Below are 23,824 nucleotides of genomic sequence, written 5' to 3'. Positions count from 1 at the left end.
ACACAGATATTATATACTATATCAGAGGGCAGGACCGAGCTGAGCTCTTGGACAGTAGTGCACAGATATTATATACTATATCAGAGGGCAGGACCGGGCTGGGCTCTTGGACAGTAGTACACAGATATTATATACTATATCAGAGGGCAGGACCGGGCTGGGCTCTTGGACTGTAGTACACAGATATATACTATGTTAGAGGGCAGGACCGGGCTGGGCTCTTGGACAGTAGTACACAGATATTATATACTATATCAGAGGGCATCGGGCTGAGCTCTTGGACAGTAGTACACAGATATTATACATCAGAGGGCAGGACCGGGCTGAGCTCTTGGACAGTAGTACACAGATATTATATACTATGTTAGAGGGCAGGACCAGGCTGGGCTCTTGGACAGTAGTGCACAGATATTATATACTATATCAGAGGGCAGGACCGAGCTGAGCTCTTGGACAGTAGTGCACAGATATTATATACTATATCAGAGGGCAGGATTGGGCTGGGCTCTTGGACTGTAGTACACAGATATTATATACTATGTTAGAGGGCAGGACCGGGCTGGGCTCTTGGACAGTAGTACACAGATATTATATACTATATCAGAGGGCAGGACCGGGCTGAGCTCTTGGACAGTAGTACACAGATATTATATACTATATCAGAGGGCAGGACCGGGCTGGGCTCTTGGACAGTAGTACACAGATATTATATACTATATCAGAGGGCAGGACCGGGCTGGGCTCTTGGACTGTAGTACACAGATATATACTATGTTAGAGGGCAGGACCGGGCTGGGCTCTTGGACAGTAGTACACAGATATTATATACTATATCAGAGGGCATCGGGCTGAGCTCTTGGACAGTAGTACACAGATATTATACATCAGAGGGCAGGACCGGGCTGAGCTCTTGGACAGTAGTACACAGATATTATATACTATGTTAGAGGGCAGGACCAGGCTGGGCTCTTGGACAGTAGTGCACAGATATTATATACTATATCAGAGGGCAGGACTGGGCTGGGCTCTTGGACAGTAGTGCACATACAGGTTCTTCCTCTCTTACATATTTCTGCTTTTGCAGATTTTGATATAGAATTGCTGCAGAATATCCTGCCTACAAATCTGAGCAGAAAATCTGCAGTGTATCCGCATACCGTTGTGAACATATTCTCAGCCAGACACGCTGCATTATTATTGTTCTCATATTTTCATGAACACAATAGCACAACATCTCCTTAATGTATTCTTCTAACCGGTCCTGGTGGGTGAGGAGCCGCTGCTATCTACCAGAAGAACAAACAGATTCATAATTATTGAACAGACAACATCCACGTCTTAAATGAGTTCAAAATGAAGGCCGGGCTCCCGATAATTACAGGAGTAATGAGGAAAAGCTTCACGCGCCGCCAGCCACTCATCGCTGCCAGAGAAGTCTACCTCTACTGCATTATAACTCGCCACCTTTGTCTCCAAAGTCTTTGAACTCGAGTTAAGTTGAATTAAATTGTCTTATAAACTTCTTAGCTCCTCCCTGGACTGAGATGAACTTACACTGATATTCTTATAACTTATCCACATGTTTCCACAACTTTTATTATGGATTCTAATGATGGAAATTCAATAAAATGCTAAGTATATGCAAAGAAAACCCTCAATACCCTGCAATTCACATCACAACCACAGGGGGCGACAGATAAACACACAGCACACACATCTCCCCACAGAGTATTGCAGAATTTTTTCATAGATGGTCACGTTGCCCTGCCCGCTTGGGATAGGTATCTATCTATATTTATATTTGTACAGATAGGTGCTGGGGAAAAGGCTCCATTGTTGACCATAAACATTGCATGTGAATTTGTCATTCATGGAATAAACACATTTCATTCTCTTTATCCGGGAGCGCTGCAAGAGTTCCTGCATGATATTGAAGCTTTGGGGTTCTCCAAGTCGAGTTCCTGCTTGTTGGCGCCCAAAAACCATGTGAATTCCTTCCCTCTATTTAACGGTGCTTTCACACGTACAGGATCCGCAGCAGACTTTATGGTTCTTGTCATCTTACAGAGCCTGGTCCCATTACATTTCTGGTCCTCTTACAGTGTTGGTCTTCTTATTGTTCTGGTTCTCTTACAGTGTTGGTCTTCTTATTGTTCTGGTTACCTTACAGTGTTGGTCTTCTTATTGTTCTGGTTCTCTTACAGTGTTGGTCTTCTTATTGTTCTGGTTCTCTTACAGTGCTGGTCTTATTGTTCTGGTTCTCTTACAGTGTTGGTCTTATTGTTCTGGTCCTCTTACAGTGTTGGTCTTCTTATTGTTCTGGTTCTCTTACAGTGCTGGTCTTATTGTTCTGGTTCTCTTACAGTGCTGGTCTTATTGTTCTGGTTCTCTTACAGTGTTGGTCTTATTGTTCTGGTCCTCTTACAGTGTTGATCTTATTGTTCTGGTTACCTTACAGTGTTGGTCTTCTTATTGTTCTGGTCCTCTTACAGTGTTGGTCTTCTTATTGTTCTCTGCCTCTTACAGTGTTGGTCTTCTTATTGTTCTGGTTCTCTTACAGTGTTGGTCTTCTTATTGTTCTGGTCCTCTTACAGTGCTGGTCTTCTTATTGTTCTGGTCCTCTTACAGTGTTGGTCTTCTTATTGTTCTGGTCCTCTTACAGTGTTGGTCTTATTGTTCTGGTCCTCTTACAGTGTTGGTCTTCTTATTGTTCTGGACTTATTGTGTTTGTCCTCCTATAGTGTTGTTGATCACATGACACATGCATAGACTGATTCCTGAGGACCGGAAGATTTCAGTCCTCAGGTCAGTAATTTTTATTATATTTCGCTATAGCTTAGTTTTTATTCTCTGGCGTATATGGAACAACACTGAAGGAAATGTTAATAAAGCTGAAGGCAAGGAATACATGTCATATACGCCGTCCCTCAGTTTCCATGTAATCAGCAGTCTCATCCTGAGGTCACGTCACCGTCTTACTGCATTTACTGCACATCTGTTAATGGAAACTTCACAAGTTCTTACAGCTCTTGGTGCAGCCGCTGTTCTCAGCCTCAGAGTAGATGAGCAGTGACTGTGACATCTCCTGCTGGTATAAGGGCGGTGTTCTTTCTTAGACTATAGCATTGCTGTTTTTCTTCATGTAAGAACCGTACCACAATATATGCTGATATATCTATGTGTCATAACAACATATCTATGTGGCTATCAGCCATAACAAGTTGATTCACATTAAGAGGACAAATGGGCGGGAGGCTCGGTAATACTGATCACATGATGAAGCCCGGTAATACTGATCACATGATGAGGCCCGGTAATGCTGATCACATGATGGAGCCTGGTAATACTGATCACATGATGGAGCCTGGTAATACTGATCACATGATGGAGCCTGGTAATACTGATCACATGATGAAGCCTGGTAATACTGATCACATGATGAAGCCTGGTAATACTGATCACATGATGAAGCCTGGTAATACTGATCACATGATGGAGCCTGGTAATACTGATCACATGATGAAGCCTGGTAATACTGATCACATGATGAAGCCTGGTAATACTGATCACATGATGAAACCCGGTAATACTGATCACATGATGAAACCCGGTAATACTGATCACATGATGAAGCCTGGTAATACTGATCACATGATGAGGCCCGGTAATGCTGATCACATGATGGAGCCTGGTAATACTGATCACATGATGGAGCCTGGTAATACTGATCACATGATGGAGCCTGGTAATACTGATCACATGATGAAACCCGGTAATACTGATCACATGATGAAGCCTGGTAATACTGATCACATGATGAAGCCTGGTAACGCTGATCCCATGATGAGTCATGTTGTGTTTACACAGAGAGATTTATCTGGTAGATTTTTGAAGCCAAAGCCAGGAATGGATTTGAAAAGAGGAGAAATCTCAGTCTTACCTTTATCACCTATTCTTTGTTTATAGTCTGTTCCTGGCTTTGGCTTCAAACATCTGTCAGATAAATCTGTGTAAACGCACTATTACAGACTGTCAATTTAAGAGAGACTGAATGATTTAGGTGCTAATTATATAATCAAACGCAACAAAATAGCAAATGTGTGAACACGGCCTTATAGCAGGTAACTCCCCAGCTCAGACCTTCATCTGATGGCAGAACCATATACGTCAGTCATTACTTATAGTAGTCAGTACCAGTGGGCTGTACAGTTCTACTTTATAGTGATAGCTATCTACTGCGGAGGTATAAGAATAGTATGTGAACCCTCATATGTGGCAGAAAACTTTCTTTCTTAGTAAATAATTGTTCAAACAAACAAAAAGCTGGAAATCCCTTTAAGTGTGTCCCATCCATGTGAGAGCTGCGAGGCCTGGATGTCTCGGTACGTTCTGCAGAGCTTCGGGGTAGAGCAGAAATAACATGACGCATATATCTCCATGGCCTCTCATGCTCCCAGCAGCTGATGTCCCTTCACCCCATGTGGCGTCACCTCGGGGAGCGCTGCGCCCGGCCATCATACCGCCGTCTCCTCCGCTCATCTCATCCCTGCATCATCCTAATTCATTTCAAAAGGCACATATAGAAAAGTCTACGTATACAAAATACACAATGCTTAGGCTTTTATAAAACGACTTCTCGGTGGTCCCTCAGAGACACTGTATGGTACGGTAGTATTGTATTGTATGGTAGCATTGTATTGTACGGTTATATTGTATTATACGATTATACTGTATTGTACGATAGCATTGTATTGTACTATTATATTATATTGTACGGTTATATTGTATTGTACGATTATACTGTATTGTACGATAGCATTGTATTGTACGATTATATTATATTGTACGGTAGTAATGTATTGTACGATTGTACTGTATTGTACAGTGGCATAGTAGTGTACGGTAGCATTGTAGTGTACGCTTACAATGTATTGTACGGTAGTCTTATATGGTATAGTAGTATATGTACGGTAGTATTGTATGGATCTGTAGCAGTGTATTGTACAATTATATTGTACGGTAGTATGGTACGGTAGCAGTGTATTGTACAATTATATTGTACGGTAGTATTGTATGGTACGGTAGTATTGTATTGTACGGTTGTATTATATTCTACAGTAGCATTGTATTGTACGGTAGTAATGTATTGTACAGTGGCATAGTAGTGTACGGTTACATTGTATTGTACGGTAGTATTGTATGATTATATTGTATTGTACGGTAGCATTGTTTTGTACAGTTGCATTGTATTGTATGGTAGCATTGTACGGTTGTATAGTAGCACTGTATTGTACGGTTGCAGTGTATTGTACAGAAGCATTGTATAGTACGGTTATATTGTATTGTACAGTAGCATTGTGTAGTACGGTTATATTGTATTGTACAGTAGCATTGTATTGTACGGTTGTATTGTATGGTAGCATTGTATTGTATGGTACAGTAGCATTGTATTGTACAGTTGTATTGTATGGTAGCATTGTATTGTATGGTAGTATTGTATTATACGGTAATATTGTACTGTACGGTAGCATTGTATTGCATGGTAGGATTGTATGGTAGGGTAGTATTGTATGGTAGCATTGTATTGTACGGTAGGATTGTATGGTAGGGTAGTATTGTATGGTACAGTAGCATTGTATTGTACGGTTGTATTGTATTGTATGGTAGCATTGTACTGTACAGTTGGATTGTATTGTATGGTAGCATTGTATTGTACGGTAGGATTGTATGGTACAGTAGCATTGTATTGTACAGTTGTATTGTATGGTAGCATTGTATTGTATGGTAGTATTGTATTATACGGTAATATTGTACTGTACGGTAGCATTGTATTGCATGGTAGTGTATTGTACGGTTGCATTGTATGGTACAGTAGCATTGTATTGTACGGTTGTATTGTTTTGTACAGTAGCATTGTATTGTACAGTTGTATTGTATGGTAGTATTGCATGGTACGGTAGTTAAACTTTATTATTTTATTAAAATAACTTTTCCTTTCCGGTCTTTGGAGGTAGCGTCATAGAGTTGTTGTTAGTATTATTATGGACAGATGTGACTTTGCTGGAAGCAATGTATCAGATGTTAATAAACTAGCGGAGTAGAAAACCGTACATTTCATTTGTTTAGAATGGTGGAAATAAGGGGATAATTCCCCCGCCAGCCCAATGGTTATCCCAGGTATCTATACATGGAGGACGTGCCGCACATCACCGCACCGCACAAGCCGCTGATAGCTCCTCCCCAAACATCACAACTAGTGGGATCCAGTCCACATCCGAACCATCCACACATAGTAACAAAACTCCTCCCGATTGGATAAGCCCCAGCTCTGTATGTCTCAAAATAAGGGGAGATCCCCCTTTATATAGATACAAAGCATTGGACCGCTCAGTGGTTAATGCTGTAGCCCTGCAGTGCTGGGCAGTGCCGATCCAGAGGAGGCAAAAACAATTACCCCATCACTGGGAGAAAATTCCAGAAATCTAATGCCCATAATTTGTAATATATTTTTCAAGAAAAGCATCTAGACTTCTCCTGTACTTATATAATGAACCAGCCCTGACAACATTATGTGGCAGAGAGTTCCATAGTGTCACTGCTCTTACAGCAGAGAATATAGACAGTTACGTAGTCTCACTGCTCTTACAGTAGAGAATATAGAGAGTTCCATAGTGTTACTGCTCTTACAGTAGAGAATATAGAGAGTTCCATAGTGTTACTGCTCTTACAGTAAAGAGTATAGGAAGCTCCATAGTGTCACTGCTCTTACAGTAAAGAATATAGAGAGTTCCACAGTGTCACTGCTCTTATAGTAAACAATTGAGAGAGTTCCATAGTCACACTGCTCTTACAGTAAAGAATATAGAGTTACATAGTCTCACTGCCCTTACAGTAAAGAATCCGCATCTGTGTTGGTGGTGAAACCTTCTTTGCTCTAGACCTCTGGGAGGCCCCCTTGTCATTTAGCTAACATAACCCCATTTAGTTTTTGCTTTCTGGACAAAAGATCCTTTACTTCAGTTGAGTCATGTGATCTCATGGTGACCCCCTAGAAATGACAGGTGTTTCTGTGTTGTTAATGGGAGTCATCATCTCAGCTACCATAGCCTCCTGTATGCTGAAGCCTCATGGACTGTTCCAAACAAGCTCTCCATAGGGGGAGACAGAAACTCCAGTCAAATTTAAGACAAAAACACAGTACTTAATTCCTGCAAAACTCTAGGATGGATACCTTCTGGGCCCGGTGACTAATGGATTTTAATATTCTTAGGCTGGGTTCACACGCTGTAACTGTGCGGCTGTATTTTTTATGCGGCTGTAAATGTGCGGGTGAAACTCCGGCCGTGGGAAAAAAATAGACATGCGGCTCAAAACATACGGTCATTTACTTGGAAATCTGGTTCAACTAAAAATAACAAATAAAATGTTAAGAAAGTGATGGAAACACCTCTGGATGCATCTGGGAAAGCAGGGAAACAGTTTACAGGAATCGCTATTACCGGGGTTTGCGATCCTCTGCACTATAGCCGATGTCTCTCATGGTTAATATATTGAATTAATAAAACACATTTTCTTTGTAATAAAGTCCCTTTTATTGTTCAATAATTAAATGTAAACGATTCCATCATTTTGCAATTAAATATACTGTTAAAATAAATATATATATAAATAAATGTATATTTATATATATATTTATTTTTTGACAGTATATTTAATTGCACAATGATGGATTCGTTAGAATTAAATTATTGACCAACGAAACTGAATTTATTTAAACGAAAATGTGTTTTCTTAATTAAATATTAATTAGTACAGGAAGCTCTATAAGCCGGTAATTCATATGCCGGCAATAGAGCATTCTGTACTAATCATCACTTTACTTTAATGAAAACATCAAATGTTTCTTATAATTATGTTATCACAATAGCATTATTAGAAGAAACATTTAGAATTATATGTGCGCTCAGCTGATTGGCTGATCGGCTGAGCGCACATATAATAAGCAGGTCCGCAGCACAGTGACTTCATTGTGCTGCGGACCAGCGAAGAGACAACATCGGGGTGAGTATAGAGCTCTCCCCACCCCCTCCCCAGCACTGCACCCCTCCCAGCAAGGAAGGGGGGTCACTTAACCCCTTCCTTGCTGGGATGGGTGCAGTCTGACATCAGTCTGGCCCCCAGGGGGTTAAGGGGGATGCAATACATCCTCCCTTAACCCCTTGGGGGTCAGACTGTAAGCAGCGATCTGTAAAGATGCTGCATACTGTAAGGTGCACAACACCGCTCACAATGATGGGTGTTGTGCTCCTGTTTGTGTGTTTTTTGTGTGTTTCTCCCTTTTTGTTTTTCAGATATCGGTATCCTGGGGATTACGTCGGATTCCGTGGACTACGTCGATGACCAGCGTTTTTTTAATGTTTTTTTTAATAAAATGGTCAATGAGGGGTGTGGGGGTGTTTTTATTTGAATAAAAAAATTTGTAAACTTGTGTCTTGTCTTTATTTCTTTACTTTATAGACTTAGTAGTGGAAGTCGTCTAATAGACGGAATCCATTACTAAGTCGGGGCCTAGTGTTAGCCGGTATAAAATGGCTAACACTAACCCCCTATTATTACCCCAGTACCCAATGCCACCAGGGGTACTGGGAAGAGCCGGGTGCCAGTGGTCCCGGAGCGTCAAAATTGGCGCTCCTGGACCGGGCGGCAGCAGGCTGGTAAGATTTAGGCTGGGGAGGGCCTAAACCAATGGCTCTTCCCACCCTGGTGTTACCAGGCTGCTGTCGTTTGGTTTTTAACCCGGCTGGTTATAAAAATAGGGGGGACCCTATGCGTTTTTTTTTAATTATTTATTTATTTAAAAAAAAAAACGCATAGGGTCCCCCCTATTTTTAGAACCAGCCGGGTTAAAAACCAAGCGACAGCAGCCTGGTAACACCAGGGTGGGAAGAGCCATTGGTTTAGGCCCTCCCCAGCCTAAATCTTACCAGCCTGCTGCCGCCCGGTACAGGAGCGCCAATTTTGACGCTCTGGGACCACTGGCACCCGGCTCTTCCCAGTACCCCTGGTGGCATTGGGTACTGGGGTAATAATGGGGGGTTAGTGTTAGCCATTTTATACCGGCTAACACTAGGCCCCGACTTAGTAATGGATTCCGTCTATTAGACGGCTTCCACTACTAAGTCTATAAAGTAAAGAAATAAAGACAAGACACAAGTTTACAAATTTTTTTATTCAAATAAAAACACCCCCACACCCCTCATTGACCATTTTATTAAAAAAAACATTAAAAAAACGCTGGTCATCGACGTAGTCCATGGAATCCGACGTAATCCCCAGGATACCGATATCTGAAAAACAAAAAGGGAGAAACACACAAAAACACACAAACAGGAGCACAACACCCATCATTGTGAGCGGTGTTGTGCTCCTTACAGTATGCAGCATCTTTACAGATCGCTGCTTACAGTCTGGCCCCCAAGGGGTTAAGGGAGGATGTATTGCATCCCCCTTAACCCCCTGGGGGCCAGACTGATGTCAGACTGCACCCATCCCAGCAAGGAAGGGGTTAAGTGACCCCCCTTCCTTGCTGGGAGGGGTGCAGTGCCGGGGAGGGGGTGGGGAGAGCTCTATACTCACCCCGATGCGTCCTCTTCGCTGGTCCGCAGCACAATGAAGTCAGTGTGCTGCGGACCGGCTCATTATATGTGCGCTCAGCCGATCAGCCAATCAGCTGAGCGCACATATAATTCTAAATGTTTCTTCTAATAATGCTATTGTGATAACATAATTAGAAGAAACATTTGATGTTTTCATTAAAGTAAAGTGATGATTAGTACAGAAAGCTCTGTTACCGGCAATATGAATTACCGGCTTATGGAGCTTCCTGTACTAATTAATATTTAATTAAAAAAACACATTTTCGTTGAAATAAATACAGTTTCGTTGGTCAATAATTTATTTCTAATGAATCCATCATTGTGCAATTCAATATACTGTCAAAAAATAAATATATAGATAAATATACATTTATTTATATATCTATTTTTTTTAACAGTATATTTAATTGCAAAATGATGGATTCGTTAGAAATAAATTATTGATCAACGAAAGTGTCTTGATTACAAAGAAAATGTGTTTGATTAATTTAATATATTAACTATTAGAGGCATCGGCATTCGGCATCATTGCCGGCTATTTTTGAAGTACTCCGTACGGACCGCCTGTCAATCCACGGCCGCATATTCAGCCGCAAACAATGGTCTTGTTCATTTTTTACGGGTCCGTTTACGATAGGGCCGTAGATTCATACATAGTGTGCACTGTGCAGCCGCATATCCTATACTTCCCAGCATACACACGAACCACCAAAAATACAGCCGCACAATTACAGCCGCAAATACAGCTGCACTCTTACAACGTGTGAACCGAGCCGTAAGGCGTTTCCCCACTTCTTGTTGTGTTAGGCAGGTGAGATTTATGGGAGGATTTACATTATCCCTAGTCATGTGGTCTGTTATGGAATTCTCCTCTTTTAATACAGTAGAGAAGAATGTATTTAGTAGATTGGCCTTTTCCTCTTCCCCCTCCACCATTACACCCAGAATATCTTTAAGGGGACCAACATTTTCAGTTTTAGGCTATGTTCACACTACGTATGAGTCCGGCCGTAGTGCGAACCGCGAATATACGCACATAGTTTTGAGGTTGATGCGTTCGCTTGAAAGTATACGATATACGCCCGCACAGTGCACACTACGTATGAGCTTACGGCCGGATCGTATACGGCGCCGTGAAAAATGAACACGACCATTGTTTGAGGACGGAAATGTTCCAACTCACGGCCGTGGATTTCCATGCGGTCCCGTACGGAGAACTTATTTCAGCCAAATTGAACTTGATTTTTCGATCCAAAAGGTTCTGTGTGGTTTACGGGGCTGGGCGAAGATTTCCAAGTAAATGACCTGCCTCAGATCGAAACAAGCTAGGGAAGCAGAACTGTACTACGGGCGTATGTTCGCGGTTCGTACGCATCCGGCCGCATGTCGATTTTTCCCACGGCCGTACTTTCAGCTGCACATGTACGGCTGCGTACGAACTACGGCCAGACTCATACGTAGTGTGAACATAGCCTTAAGTCTTATTATTTATATAGATGAAGAACATTTTAGGATTTTTGTTACTTTCTGTGGCTATCCTTCTTTTGGTTGCAATTTTTGCTTCTTTTATTTGTTTTTCTTTTACACATTCTATTCTTCTGTCTATAGTTGCTCAATGCTTCCCCACTACCTTCTTGTTTTAGTAGTCTGAATGCTTGTTTCTTATCATTTATTGCCCCCCCCCCTTACAGCTGTAGTTACAACCTATCGCCCCTCCCCCTTCCCTGTATCCATCCCCTCCTTGGTTGAACTTGATGGACATGTGTCTTTTTTCAACCGTATTAACTATGTAACTATGTAACATGGGATTTCTCCTATTTCTACTACTTTTATTCCCGTATGGTATGTGTCATTCACACGATTTACCCAGGATGCTCTTACATATGTCCCATTTCTCTTGAGTACCTTTATTTCTTAGGACATTGTTTCAGTCTATGTCCCCAAGGTCTTCTCATTTTTTGGAAATTAGCCTACCTGAAATTTACTGTTTTTGTTGCCCCCTACTAATAATTTTCTTAAAGTATAAACGAGAACGTATTATGTTGTGGTCACTGTTACCTAGGTGACTTCCCACATCTACCTTTGATATTATGTCTGGCCTATTGGTTAGTATCAGGTCCAGAAGTGCCTCCCCTCTTGTTGGTTCCTGCACTAGTTGGGAAAGGTAATTGTCTTATTTCCAGTATCTGATTCCTTTGCTGGAGTTGCAGGTTTCTGCTTTCCAGTCTATATAACCCTGGAGATTAACCGCCCAATCATAGCTATCATCCAGCCATGTCACGCTTATCCCCACTATGTCATATTCCTTCTCCACCATTATAAGTCCTAATTCTAAGCATTATTAGCGAGGCTTCGAGAATTTGTATACATACACTTAATATGTTTGTCCATATTTCCTGCCCTCTTATCACTGGTGACTGTTCTATCCCCTCCTGCCGCTCCACCCTCAGTTCCATAATCTAGCCCCAGCTCTACCAACTATATCATCTTCACCTACTAGGTTGTAGTTGCCCTCTCCATTGAGATGCAGCCAGTCCTACCACAGAGCCTGTAACCGACAGAGAAGTCGGCCCAGTTCTCCATGAACCCAAACCCCACTACCCTACACCAGCTTTCCAGCCACTTATTTACCTCCGTCTCAGGTGTGGCTCATGGTACAGGTAATATTTCAGAAAATATCACCTTGGAGGTCCTAGTCTTAAGCTTCCTACCTAAGTTCCTGAAATAATTTTTACGGACCCTCCACCTACCCCTCCCAGTAATCTGTCAACCCGATCCGCAATGTGGCGAACTCGAGCACCAGGGAGACAACACAATGTTCGACGATCCCGGTCTTTGTGACAGATTGCCCTGTCTCATACTTTAGGGGATGTTACAATATTGCTAATACTAAAGCGTCCACCAGCATGACATTGACCCCGAATTACTGTCAGTGGCTATCGATATATGTTATACTTGTATATAATTTTATCATGTTAATTTGGATACAGTGGATCCCAGAGAATGATAATGCCCAATAACATGTCCCATAGTACGTGCAGCTATTGATTGATAAGTACAGGAAGACTGGAGAAGTAAAAGTAAGAAGTAATAGAAGTAAATTACAAATCTATATACCTTTCTGAAACCAGTTGATGTGAAAGAAAAAGATTTTTGCTGGAGTACCCCTTTAGGCTAGGTCTTATTTTTGGAGAAACATGGTAAATGTGGACGGTTCGGATGTGGACTGGATCCCACTGGTTGTAACGTTTGGGGAGGAGCTATCGGCGGCCATATAACAGAGCGGCTCAGGCAGTGGCGGGGTGATCGACAATATTCCTAAGGATGTCGCATCATGCTAGGAAATGTGCTGAAGTGGTGATAAATGACATTTTAAATAACGATTCTATATGTGACTGGTTAGACCAGAGAGGCTATGCTCTCACGCTTCCTTTTTAGCAGCTTGACTCCAAATAACGTCCGTTGTTATAATATACCGGCTGTTATTTAGCATCAAGCAGCAATAAAAGAGGTGGTAGGTACATAGCCCTGTATGTGGGCACAATACACCGCTATCCCTCATCTCTCACACTAGTATATATCTAATGTGCGTTATACATGGTCCCAGCCTGAGGTGCCATGTCCGCAGAGCACTGATATCCTTCTCGTCTTCCTCCCGTAGCTGCCTATCCTGGCCTCCTCGGTGGTGAGCCTCTACTTCCTGGAGTTGACAGACGTCTTCAAGCCAGTTCATTCGGGGTTCAGCTGCTATGACCGGAGCCTTAGTATGCCCTACATAGAACCTACTCAAGAAGCCATCCCCTTCCTCATGCTGCTCTGCTTGGCGTTCGCAGGACCCGCAGCTACAGTAAGTCTTTCCTTTCCTTCTTGTCTACACTGAATCCTCACATCTAATGTATTTAAGAACACAGCGAGCTGAAATCTGCCATTCACCCCCGGAATCCAGAGGTTCTTACATATTACATACAGCGGTGGGACGCCACAGATTCATCAATGTCCTATAGGTTGTATATATATATACAGTGGTACCTCGGTTCTCAAACTGCTCGGAACTCAAACTGTACAGTATTTTCAAGGAAAGTTTGCTTTGGTTCTCAAACTCTTGCTCGGTTCTCAAACACTTTTCGGGCCCCAGTCTCGAAGTACTCGGTATCCGAACGTTTTTGCGAGCATGGATGGTGGGTTCTACCTGGTGAGGCTTCACATACAGTACAGTATAAGACTGCTGGAGTGCATATACAGCACAGTAGTAGTACAGTCAGTGCACCGCCTTCTCCCATCCTGTACTGTATAAGACTGCTGGAGTGCATATACAGCACAGTAGTAGTACAGTCAGTGCACCGCCTTCTCCCATCCTGTACTGTATATAAGTGCTGGAGTGCATATACAGCACAGTAGTAGTACAGGCAGTGCACCACCATCTCCCATCCTGTACTGTATAAGACTGCTGGAGTGCATATACTGCACAGTAGTAGTACAGGCAGTGCACCACCATCTCCCATCCTGTACTGTATAAGACTGCTGGAGTGCATATAGAGCACAGTAGTAGTACAGTCAGTGCACCACCATCCCCCATACTTTACAGTGCTGGTATGAGGGGGACTCGATACAGTAAAGGATGAGTGAGGAGTTAGTGACTACTGTACTATTATTGCTGGTTTTGTTGAACATTTCTTGTATATAATGCACTGTACAGTATACCACCCCTCAGCACTGTACTGTAGGGATAAAACTAGGCACTGTTCAATGTAATATATGGGGACTGTAGGTAATTATTGGCGGCTGCTGGAACCAATTAAACCCATTTACACTATTTCCTATGGGAAGACACTGCTCGGTTCTCAAACTTCCTTCCAGAACCAATTAAGTTTGAGAATTGAGGTACCACTGTATATCACACCCGCTGCTCTATGCCAAGCACAACGGGAGGGCTGCAAAACCTGGAATCTCGGAAATTCCATAAGGTTCACAGTCCAATCCTTTTTTGCATTAAAGGTGGGTTTTTTTGCAGATTGCGGGGATCTGACCTCTGTGGCCATCCACAACCTCCAGATCGGCCCCCAACTCCTTTGCTTTTAATACACCTGCAGGTCGGCAAATGTCCCGCGGTTCTATTCATTCTATAAAGAGCCACCGGAGAGAGCGGAGTACTTTCCGGCGGCTCTATAGAGGATAACTAGAGTCAGGGGTCATGTGCTGACCTGCGGCTGTGAAAAAGAAAACAAAAACTTTCTAACATGTTTTTATGTATGTACACTGGAGGGAGTATGTGCCGCAGTGCTGACACTTGTAGTTCGCTGCACCGTTTTTTTTTATCATTGTTTGTATGTTAGTCATGGCAGCGTGCAAACTCTGGACGGCCTCGCTGCGTTGTGCCGCCTGGCCTGTACGGTGATCTGAAGCGCCGGATGCTTTAAACTGTCCCATTCAAATGAACAGGATCAGTTTAAAGATCCGAGTCCCTTGTTTTGCTACTGAGCCAGAGGGAAATCGCCACCGCGGGATCCATATAAGCTGCCCTAACACTTCTAGCAGAATGAAGGGCGGTCATGGGGGGGTCAGACAACATGAGGAAAGATATGGAGACCCCCAATCCCAGGGAATTCCAGAGGGAATAGAAAAGCAGGAAAACATTTCCCGCAGATCAGATCCCCCATCGGTTGTATGGAGACCAGCAATGGTGGTGAAACAGTAACCACCAGGTATATTGTGCCTCCGATGGAGAAAAGCAATAATTCCAGTTTGCAGCATTGCCGGGTGGCGGAGCGCGTCTCATCCCTCATGGAGTATTCTCCGCTGATCGTTATATCGTCCGGCATCCTGGACGTGTCAGGAATCTGAAGTGGGTTTAGTATAACACAGAAAACAATATGTATCCTCCTCCTCCGCCACCGGGGGAATCACGTGGAGACGTGGAGATGTCTCTGACTTCCCCAGTGCTGAGCGGCTTCTCCAGAACTTTCTTCTCTCTTTTTGGCATTTCATCAATTTCCCAGCAAAAGCTTTTGTAGCTGTCTCTTCTGCTGCCGCTCGCTGACAGCGGATTAACCACGTGACCCGCCTAGCGTAAAACATCAGTAATAAAGTAATAGACTTAACCCACGGCCGTGTCCGTTGGTGAGGATGTCCTGGAGTATGGGAAGACAGATATCCAATATGGAGGGATGGGATCAATAACCTTCTCCGATGGCAACAAACGATAGCGCTGGATCCTAAGAGAATTTATTACATGACAGTCTATTATTATCTATGAGATTGGCGGCTGCTCTGTATGTAGCAGAATATACCGGGAAGGCGGCTGTGCTGTATGTAGGAGAATATACCGGGAAGGCGGCTGATCTGTAGGAGAATATACCGGGAAGGCGGCTGTGCTGTATGTAGGGGAATATACCGGGAAGGCGGCTGATCTGTAGGAGAATATACCGGGAAGGCGGCTGTGCTGTATGTAGGGGAATATACCGGGAAGGCGGCTGATCTGTAGGAGAATATACCGGTAAGGTGGCTGCTCTGTATGTAGGAGAATATACCGGGAAGGCGGCTGCTCTGTATGTAGGAGAATATACCGGGAAGGCGGCTGCTCTGTATATAGGGGAATATACCGGGAAGGCGGCTGCTCTGTATGTAGGAGAATATACCGGGAAGGCGGCTGTGCTGTATGTAGGAGAATATACCGGGAAGGCGGCTGTGCTGTATGTAGGAGAATATACCGGGAAGGTGGCTGCTCTGTATGTAGGAGAATATACCGGGAAGGCGGCTGCTCTGTATGTAGCAGAATATACCGGGAAGGCGGCTGCTCTGTATGTAGGAGAATATACCGGGAAGGCGGCTGCTCTGTATGTAGGAGAATATACCGGGAAGGCGGCTGCTCTGTATGTAGGAGAATATACCGGGAAGGCAGCTGCTCTGTATGTAGGAGAATATACCGGGAAGGGGGCTGCTCTGTATGTAGGAGAATATACCGGGAAGACGGCTGCTCTGTATGTAGGAGAATATACCGGGAAGGGGGCTGCTCTGTATGTAGGAGAATATACCGGGAAGGGGGCTGCTCTGTATGTAGGAGAATATACCGGGAAGGGGGCTGCTCTGTATGTAGGAGAATACACCGGGAAGGGGGCTGCTCTGTATGTAGGAGAATATACCGGGAAGGCGGCTGCTCTGTATGTAGGAGAATATACCGGGAAGGCGGCTGCGCTGTATGTAGGAGAATATACCAGGAAGGCGGCTGTGCTGTATGTAGGAGAATATACCGGGAAGGCGGCTGTGCTGTATGTAGGAGAATATACCGAGTAGTCAGCTGCTCTGTATGTAGGAGAATATACCGGGAAAACGGCTGCTCTGTATGTAGGAGAATATACCGGGAAGGCAGCTGCTCTGTATGTAGGAGAATATACCGGGAAGGCGGCTGCTCTGTATGTAGGAGAATATACCGGGAAGGCGGCTGCTCTGTATGTAGGAGAATATACCGGGAAGGGGGCTGCTCTGTATGTAGGAGAATATACCGGGAAGGGGGCTGCTCTGTATGTAGGAGAATATACCGGGAAGGCGGCTGTGCTGTATGTAGGAGAATATACCGGGAAGGCGGCTGCTCTGTATGTAGGAGAATATACCGGGAAGGCGGCTGTGCAATACAGGAGAATATACCGGGAAGGCGGCTGCTCTGTATGTAGGAGAATATACCGGGAAGGCAGCTGCTCTGTATGTAGGAGAATATACCGGGAAGGGGGCTGCTCTGTATGTAGGAGAATATACCGGGAAGACGGCTGCTCTGTATGTAGGAGAATATACCGGGAAGGGGGCTGCTCTGTATGTAGGAGAATATACCGGGAAGGGGGCTGCTCTGTATGTAGGAGAATATACCAGGAAGGCGGCTATTCTTTATGTAGGAGAATATACCGGGAAGGGGGCTGCTCTGTATGTAGGAGAATATACCGGGAAGGCGGCTGCTCTGTATGTAGGAGAATATACCGGGAAGGCGGCTGTGCTGTATGTAGGAGAATATACCGGGAAGGCGGCTGTGCAATACAGGAGAATATACCGGGAAGGCGGCTGCTCTGTATGTATAATACATCAGTAATAAAGTTATAGAATTAACCCACGGCCGTGTCCGTTGGTGAGGATGTCCTGGAGTATGGGAAGACAGATATCCAATATGGAGGGATGGGATCAATAACCTTCTCCGATGGCAACAAACGATAGCGCTGGATCCTAAGAGAATTTATTACATGACAGTCTATTATTATCTATGAGATTGGCGGCTGCTCTGTATGTAGGAGAATATACCGGGAAGGCGGCTGCTCTGTATGTAGGAGAATATACCGGGAAGGGGGCTGCTCTGTATGTAGGAGAATATACCGGGAAGGGGGCTGCTCTGTATGTAGGAGAATATACCGGGAAGGGGGCTGCTCTGTATGTAGGAGAATATACCGGGAAGGCGGCTGCTCTGTATGTAGGAGAATATACCGGGAAGGGGGCTGCTCTGTATGTAGGAGAATATACCGGGAAGGCGGCTGCTCTGTATGTAGGAGAATATACCGGGAAGGGGGCTGCTCTGTATGTAGGAGAATATACCGGGAAGGCGGCTGCTCTGTATGTAGGAAACATAAATCAGGGTCTTTATACTTAATATATGGGGCACAAAAGAAGACAGTATGGGGGTAATATTTAGCCACTATATGGCGCTAATATTTAGTCAATGTATTGTGGTATTATTCAGTCACTATATGGCGGTATTATTCAGTCACTATATGGTGGTAATATTCAGTCACTGTATTGTGGTAATATTCAGTCACTATATGGCGGTAATATTCAGTCACTATATGGTGGTAATATTCAGTCACTATATGGCGGTAATATTCAGTCACTATATGGTGGTAATATTCAGTCACTATATGGCGGTAATATTCAGTCACTATATGGTGGTAATGTTTAGTCACTATATGGTGGTAATATTCAGTCACTATATGGTGGTAATGTTCAGTCACTACATGGTGGTAATGTTCAGTCACTATATGGTGGTAATGTTCAGTCACTATATGGTGGTAATGTTCAGTCACTATATGGTGGTAATGTTCAGTCACTATATGGTGGTAATATTCAGTCACTATATGGCGGTAATATTCAATCACTATAATGGCGGTATTGATAGTGGTCATAGTGTGGTACAATTGTTTGGCTCTGTATCTCTCAATACAAATAAGATATTAATTTATTCTGGGACGACCATTGTAGGTTGAGTCCATAAATCTATGGAAAAGATGAAGGAAAATCAGCATAAAATAGAAAAACTTCATAGAACTTGAGTGTTTAATACAGGGTTTATGGCAGCGAACATGGCCTAAGCACAACTAGGAACTAAAAGTCCCAGCAGGTTAAGGTCTGCCATGCTGGGAGAAAGAGAGATTGCTTTAACTATACAGAAACTTAGGCAGATACACACAGCTAGGGGTCCATTACCATTAGGGAGAAATTGTCTCTTTCTCCAGCAGCTCTCCTGCCTCCTCCTTCTATTACTTTCTCCTGTAGCTTAAAGTGTCACTGTTGTTAATTTTTTTTTGCAGAAATCAATAGTCCAGGTGATTTTAAGAAACTTTGTATTTAGGTTTATAAGGCAATTATGCCATTATCTGCATTTAAAAAGCCTTTTCCCAGCCCCCCCCTCCCCCTCCTTTCTGTCACCCACTGCTCAGAATCAGGAAATCTCAACTGTTTTACATCAGTCGGATCCTGTCTGTGCTATGGAGAGGGGAGGGGGGAGGAGGGAGAAGGGAGATTAGTGAACAGCAGAGAGCAGAGAACAAAGGATTACACCACAGGGAGCCACTGAAAGCCCCTATTCAGAGGTCAGAGAGGTCAGTGCTCATGTCAGAGAAGAGAGCCTGGTGATGTAGCTGTAAATTAACTCTTTGTTGTCCTGCTTTAGTGCCTCATCTCTCCCCTCTTCATAGAGAACAATGAAGACAGGGGGGGAGAGCTTTAAACTGATGCTGTTTTTCCCTCCTTGTGCTTAAAAAGCCATAGCACTTGCATTTTTTCACCTAGAAACCCACGTGAGACCTTTTTTGCGCCACTAATTGTACTTTGCAATGACAGGCTAAATTTTTTTTATAAAATACACTGCAAAACCAGCCCTGAGGTAAAACTGACTTGTTATATATGTTCCTCAAGTCATTACGATTACAACGATATATAACATGTATAACTTTTATTGTATCTGATGGCCTGTAAAAAATTCAAACCATTGTTAACAAATATATGTTCCTTAAAATCGCTCCATTCCCAGGCTTATAGCGCTTTTATCCTTGGGTCTATGGGGCTGTGTGAGGTGTAATTTTTTTCGCCATGATGTGTTCTTTCTATCGGTACCTTGATTGCGCATATATGACTTTTTGATCGCTTTTTATTGCAATTTTTTTGGATTTGATGCGACCAAAAATGCGCAATTTTGCACTTTGGGATTTTTTTGCGCTTACGCCGTTTACCGTGCGAGATCAGGAATGTGATTAATTAATAGTTTGGGCGATTAGGCACGCGGCGATACCAAACATGTTTGTTTATTTATATTTATAACATGGGGAAAGGGGGGTGATTCAAACTTTTATTAGGGGAGGGGGCTTTTTATTAATAATAACACTTTTTTTTTTACTTTTACACTTATACTAGAAGCCCCCCTGAGGTTAGGGTTATTCCCCCCCCCCGGGGTTAGGGTTATTCCCCCCCCGGGGTTAGGGTTATTCCCCCCCCCGGGGTTAGGGTTATTCCCCCCCCCCGGGGTTAGGGTTATTCCCCCCCCCCCGGGGTTAGGGTTATTCCCCCCCTGGGGTTAGGGTTATTCCCCCCCCTAGGGTTAGGGTTATTCCCCCCTGGGGTTAGGGTTATTCCCCCTGGGGGACTTCTAGTATAAGTACTCTGATCTCTCATACAGATCTAGGCTAGGTTCACACTATGTAACTGTGCGACTGTATTTTTTATGCGGCTGTAAATGTGCGGATGAAACTCCGGCCGTGGGAAAAAATAGACATGCGGCTGAAAACATACGGTCATTTACTTGGAAATCTGGTTCAACTAAAAATAACAAATAAAATCTTAAGAAAGTGATGGAAACACCTCTGGATGCATCTGGGAAAGCAGGGAAACAGTTTACAAGAATTGCTATTACCGGGGTTTGCGATCCTCTGCACTATAGCCGATGTCTCTCATGGTTAATCTGTTAAATTAATAAAACACATTTTCGTTGTAATAAAGTCCCTTTCATTATTCAATAATTAAATTTAAACTAATCCATCATTTTGCAATTAAATATACTGTTAAAATAAATATATATATATAAATAAATGTATATTTATATATATATTTATTTTTTGACAGTATATTTAATTGCACAATGATGGATTCGTTAGAATTAAATTATTTAACAACGAAACTGAATTTATTTCATCGAAAATGTGTTTTATTAATTAAATATTAATTAGTACAGGAAGCTCTATAAGCCGTTAATTCATATTGCCGGCAATAGAGCTTTCTGTACTAATCATCACTTTACTTTAATGAAAACATCAAATGTTTCTTCTAATTATGTTATCACAATAGCATTATTAGAAGAAACATTTAGAATTATATGTGCGCTCAGCTGATTGGCTGATCGGCTGAGCGCACATATAAAGAGCCGGTCCGCAGTAGTGACTTCATTGTGCTGCGGACCAGCGAAGAGGACACATCGGGGTGAGTATAGAGCTCTCCCCACCCCCTCCCCAGCACTGCACCCCTCCCAGCAAGGAAGGAGGGTCACTTAACCCCTTCCTTGCTGGGATGGGTGCAGTCTGACATCAGTCTGGCCCCCAAGGGGTTAAGGGGGATACAATACATCTCCCTTAACCCCTTGGGGGCCAGACTGTAAGCAGCGATCTGTAAAGATGCTGCATACTGTAAGGAGCACAACACCGCTCACAATGATGGGTGTTGTGCTCCTGTTTGTGTGTTTTTTGTGTGTTTCTCCCTTTTTGTTTTTCAGATATCGGTATCCTGGGGATTACGTCGGATTCCGTGGACTACGTCGATGACCAGCGTTTTTTTATTATTTTTTTTAATAAAATGGTCAATGAGGGGTGTGGGGGTGTTTTTATTTGAATAAAAAATTATTTTAACTTGTGTCTTGTCTTTATTTCTTTACTTTATAGACTTAGTAGTGGAAGCCGTCTAATAGACGGAATCCATTACTAAGTCGGGGCCTAGTGTTAGCCGGTATAAAATGGCTAACACTAACCTCCTATTATTACCCCAGTACCCAATGCCACCAGGGGTACTGGGAAGAGCCGGGTGTCAGTGGTCCCGGAGCGTCAAAATTGGCGCTCCTGGACCGGGCGGCAGCAGGCTGGTAAGATTTAGGCTGGGGAGGGCCTAAACCAATGGCTCTTCCCACCCTGGTGTTACCAGGCTGCTGTCGTTTGGTTTTTAACCCGGCTGGTTATAAAAATAGGGGGGACCCAATGCGTTTTTTTTTTTTAAATAAATAAATAATTAAAAAAAAACGCATAGGGTCCCCTCTATTTTTATAACCAGCCGGGTTAAAAACCAAACGACAGCAGCCTGGTAACACCAGGGTGGGAAGAGCCATTGGTTTAGGCCCTCCCCAGCCTAAATCTTACCAGCCTGCTGCCGCCCGGTCCTGGAGCGCCAATTTTGACGCTCCGGGACCACTGGCACCCGGCTCTTCCCAGTACCCCTGGTGGCATTGGGTACTGGGGTAATAATAGGGGGTTAGTGTTAGCCATTTTATACCGGCTAACACTAGGCCCCAACTTAGTAATGGATTCCGTCTATTAGACGGCTTCCACTACTAAGTCTATAAAGTAAAGAAATAAAGACAAGACACAAGTTAAAAAAAATTTTTATTCAAATAAAAACACCCCCACACCCCTCATTGACCATTTTATTAAAAAAAAAAAAAAAAAAACGCTGGTCATCGACGTAGTCCACGGAATACGACGTAATCCACTGGATACCAATATCTGAAAAACAAAAAGGGAGAAACAGACAAAAAAAGACACAAACAGGAGCACAACACCCATCATTGTGAGCGGTGTTGTGCACCTTACAGTATGCAGCATCTTTACAGATCGCTGCTTACAGTCTGGCCCCCAAGGGGTTAAGGGAGGATGTATTGCATCCCCCTTAACCCCTTGGGGGCCAGACTGATGTCAGACTGCACCCATCCCAGCAAGGAAGGGGTTAAGTGACCCCCCTTCCTTGCTGGGAGGGGTGCAGTGCTGGGGAGGGGGTGGGGAGAGCTCTATACTCACCCCGATGTTGCCTCTTCGCTGGTCCGCAGCACAATGAAGTCACTGTACTGCGGACCGGCTCTTTATATGTGCGCTCAGCCGATCAGCCAATCAGCTGAGCGCACATATAATTCTAAATGTTTCTTCTAATAATGCTATTGTCATAACATAATTAGAAGAAACATTTGATGTTTTCATTAAAGTAAAGTGATGATTAGTACAGAAAGCTCTATTACCGGCAATATGAATTAACGGCTTACTGGAGCTTCCTGTACTTATTAATATTTAATTAATAAAACACATTTTCGATGAAATAAATTCAGTTTCGTTGTTCAATAATTTAATTCTAACGAATCCATCATTGTGCAATTAAATATACTGTCAAAAAATAAATATATATATAAATATACATTTATTTATATATATATTTATTTTAACAGTATATTTAATTGCACAATGATGGATTCGTTAGAATTAAATTATTGACCAATGAAAGGGACTTTATTACAAAGAAAATGTGTTTTATTAATTTAATATATTAACTATTAGAGGCATTCGGCATCATTGCCGACTATTTTTTAAGTACTCCGTACGGACCGCCTGTCAATCCACGGCCGCGTTTCCAGCCGCAAACAATGGTCTTGTTCATTTTTTACGGGTCCGTTTACGATCGGGCCGTAGATTCATACATAGTGTGCACTGTGCAGCCGTATATCCTATACTTTCCAGCGTACGCATGAACCACCAAAAATACCGCCGCACAATTACAGCCGCAAATACAGCCGCACAGTTACATAGTCTGAACCTGGCCCTATGCTGTATTGATGTGCAGCATAGATCGATGAGATAGGCACATTGATTGCTTTCGGCTGCTGCAGCTGGAAGCAATCGAGT

The 23,824-nt window shown here is 43.2% G+C and overlaps 1 protein-coding gene across 1 annotated transcript in view; it reads left to right on the top strand.

Moving 5' to 3' along the window:
- Nucleotides 1–23,824, top strand: part of PLPPR4 (phospholipid phosphatase related 4) — a 79,638-nt gene that overhangs the window by 19,171 nt on the left and 36,643 nt on the right. The window contains exon 2 of the mRNA XM_069969085.1: nucleotides 13,318–13,503. Coding sequence (XP_069825186.1) covers nucleotides 13,318–13,503 — 186 coding nt within the window. The remainder of the gene's footprint in view (nucleotides 1–13,317; nucleotides 13,504–23,824) is intronic.

This window comes from Dendropsophus ebraccatus, chromosome 4, assembly GCF_027789765.1.
Source record: "Dendropsophus ebraccatus isolate aDenEbr1 chromosome 4, aDenEbr1.pat, whole genome shotgun sequence".
Taxonomy (NCBI): Eukaryota; Metazoa; Chordata; class Amphibia; order Anura; family Hylidae; genus Dendropsophus; species Dendropsophus ebraccatus.
This window is presented reverse-complemented; position numbering and strand designations above follow the sequence as displayed.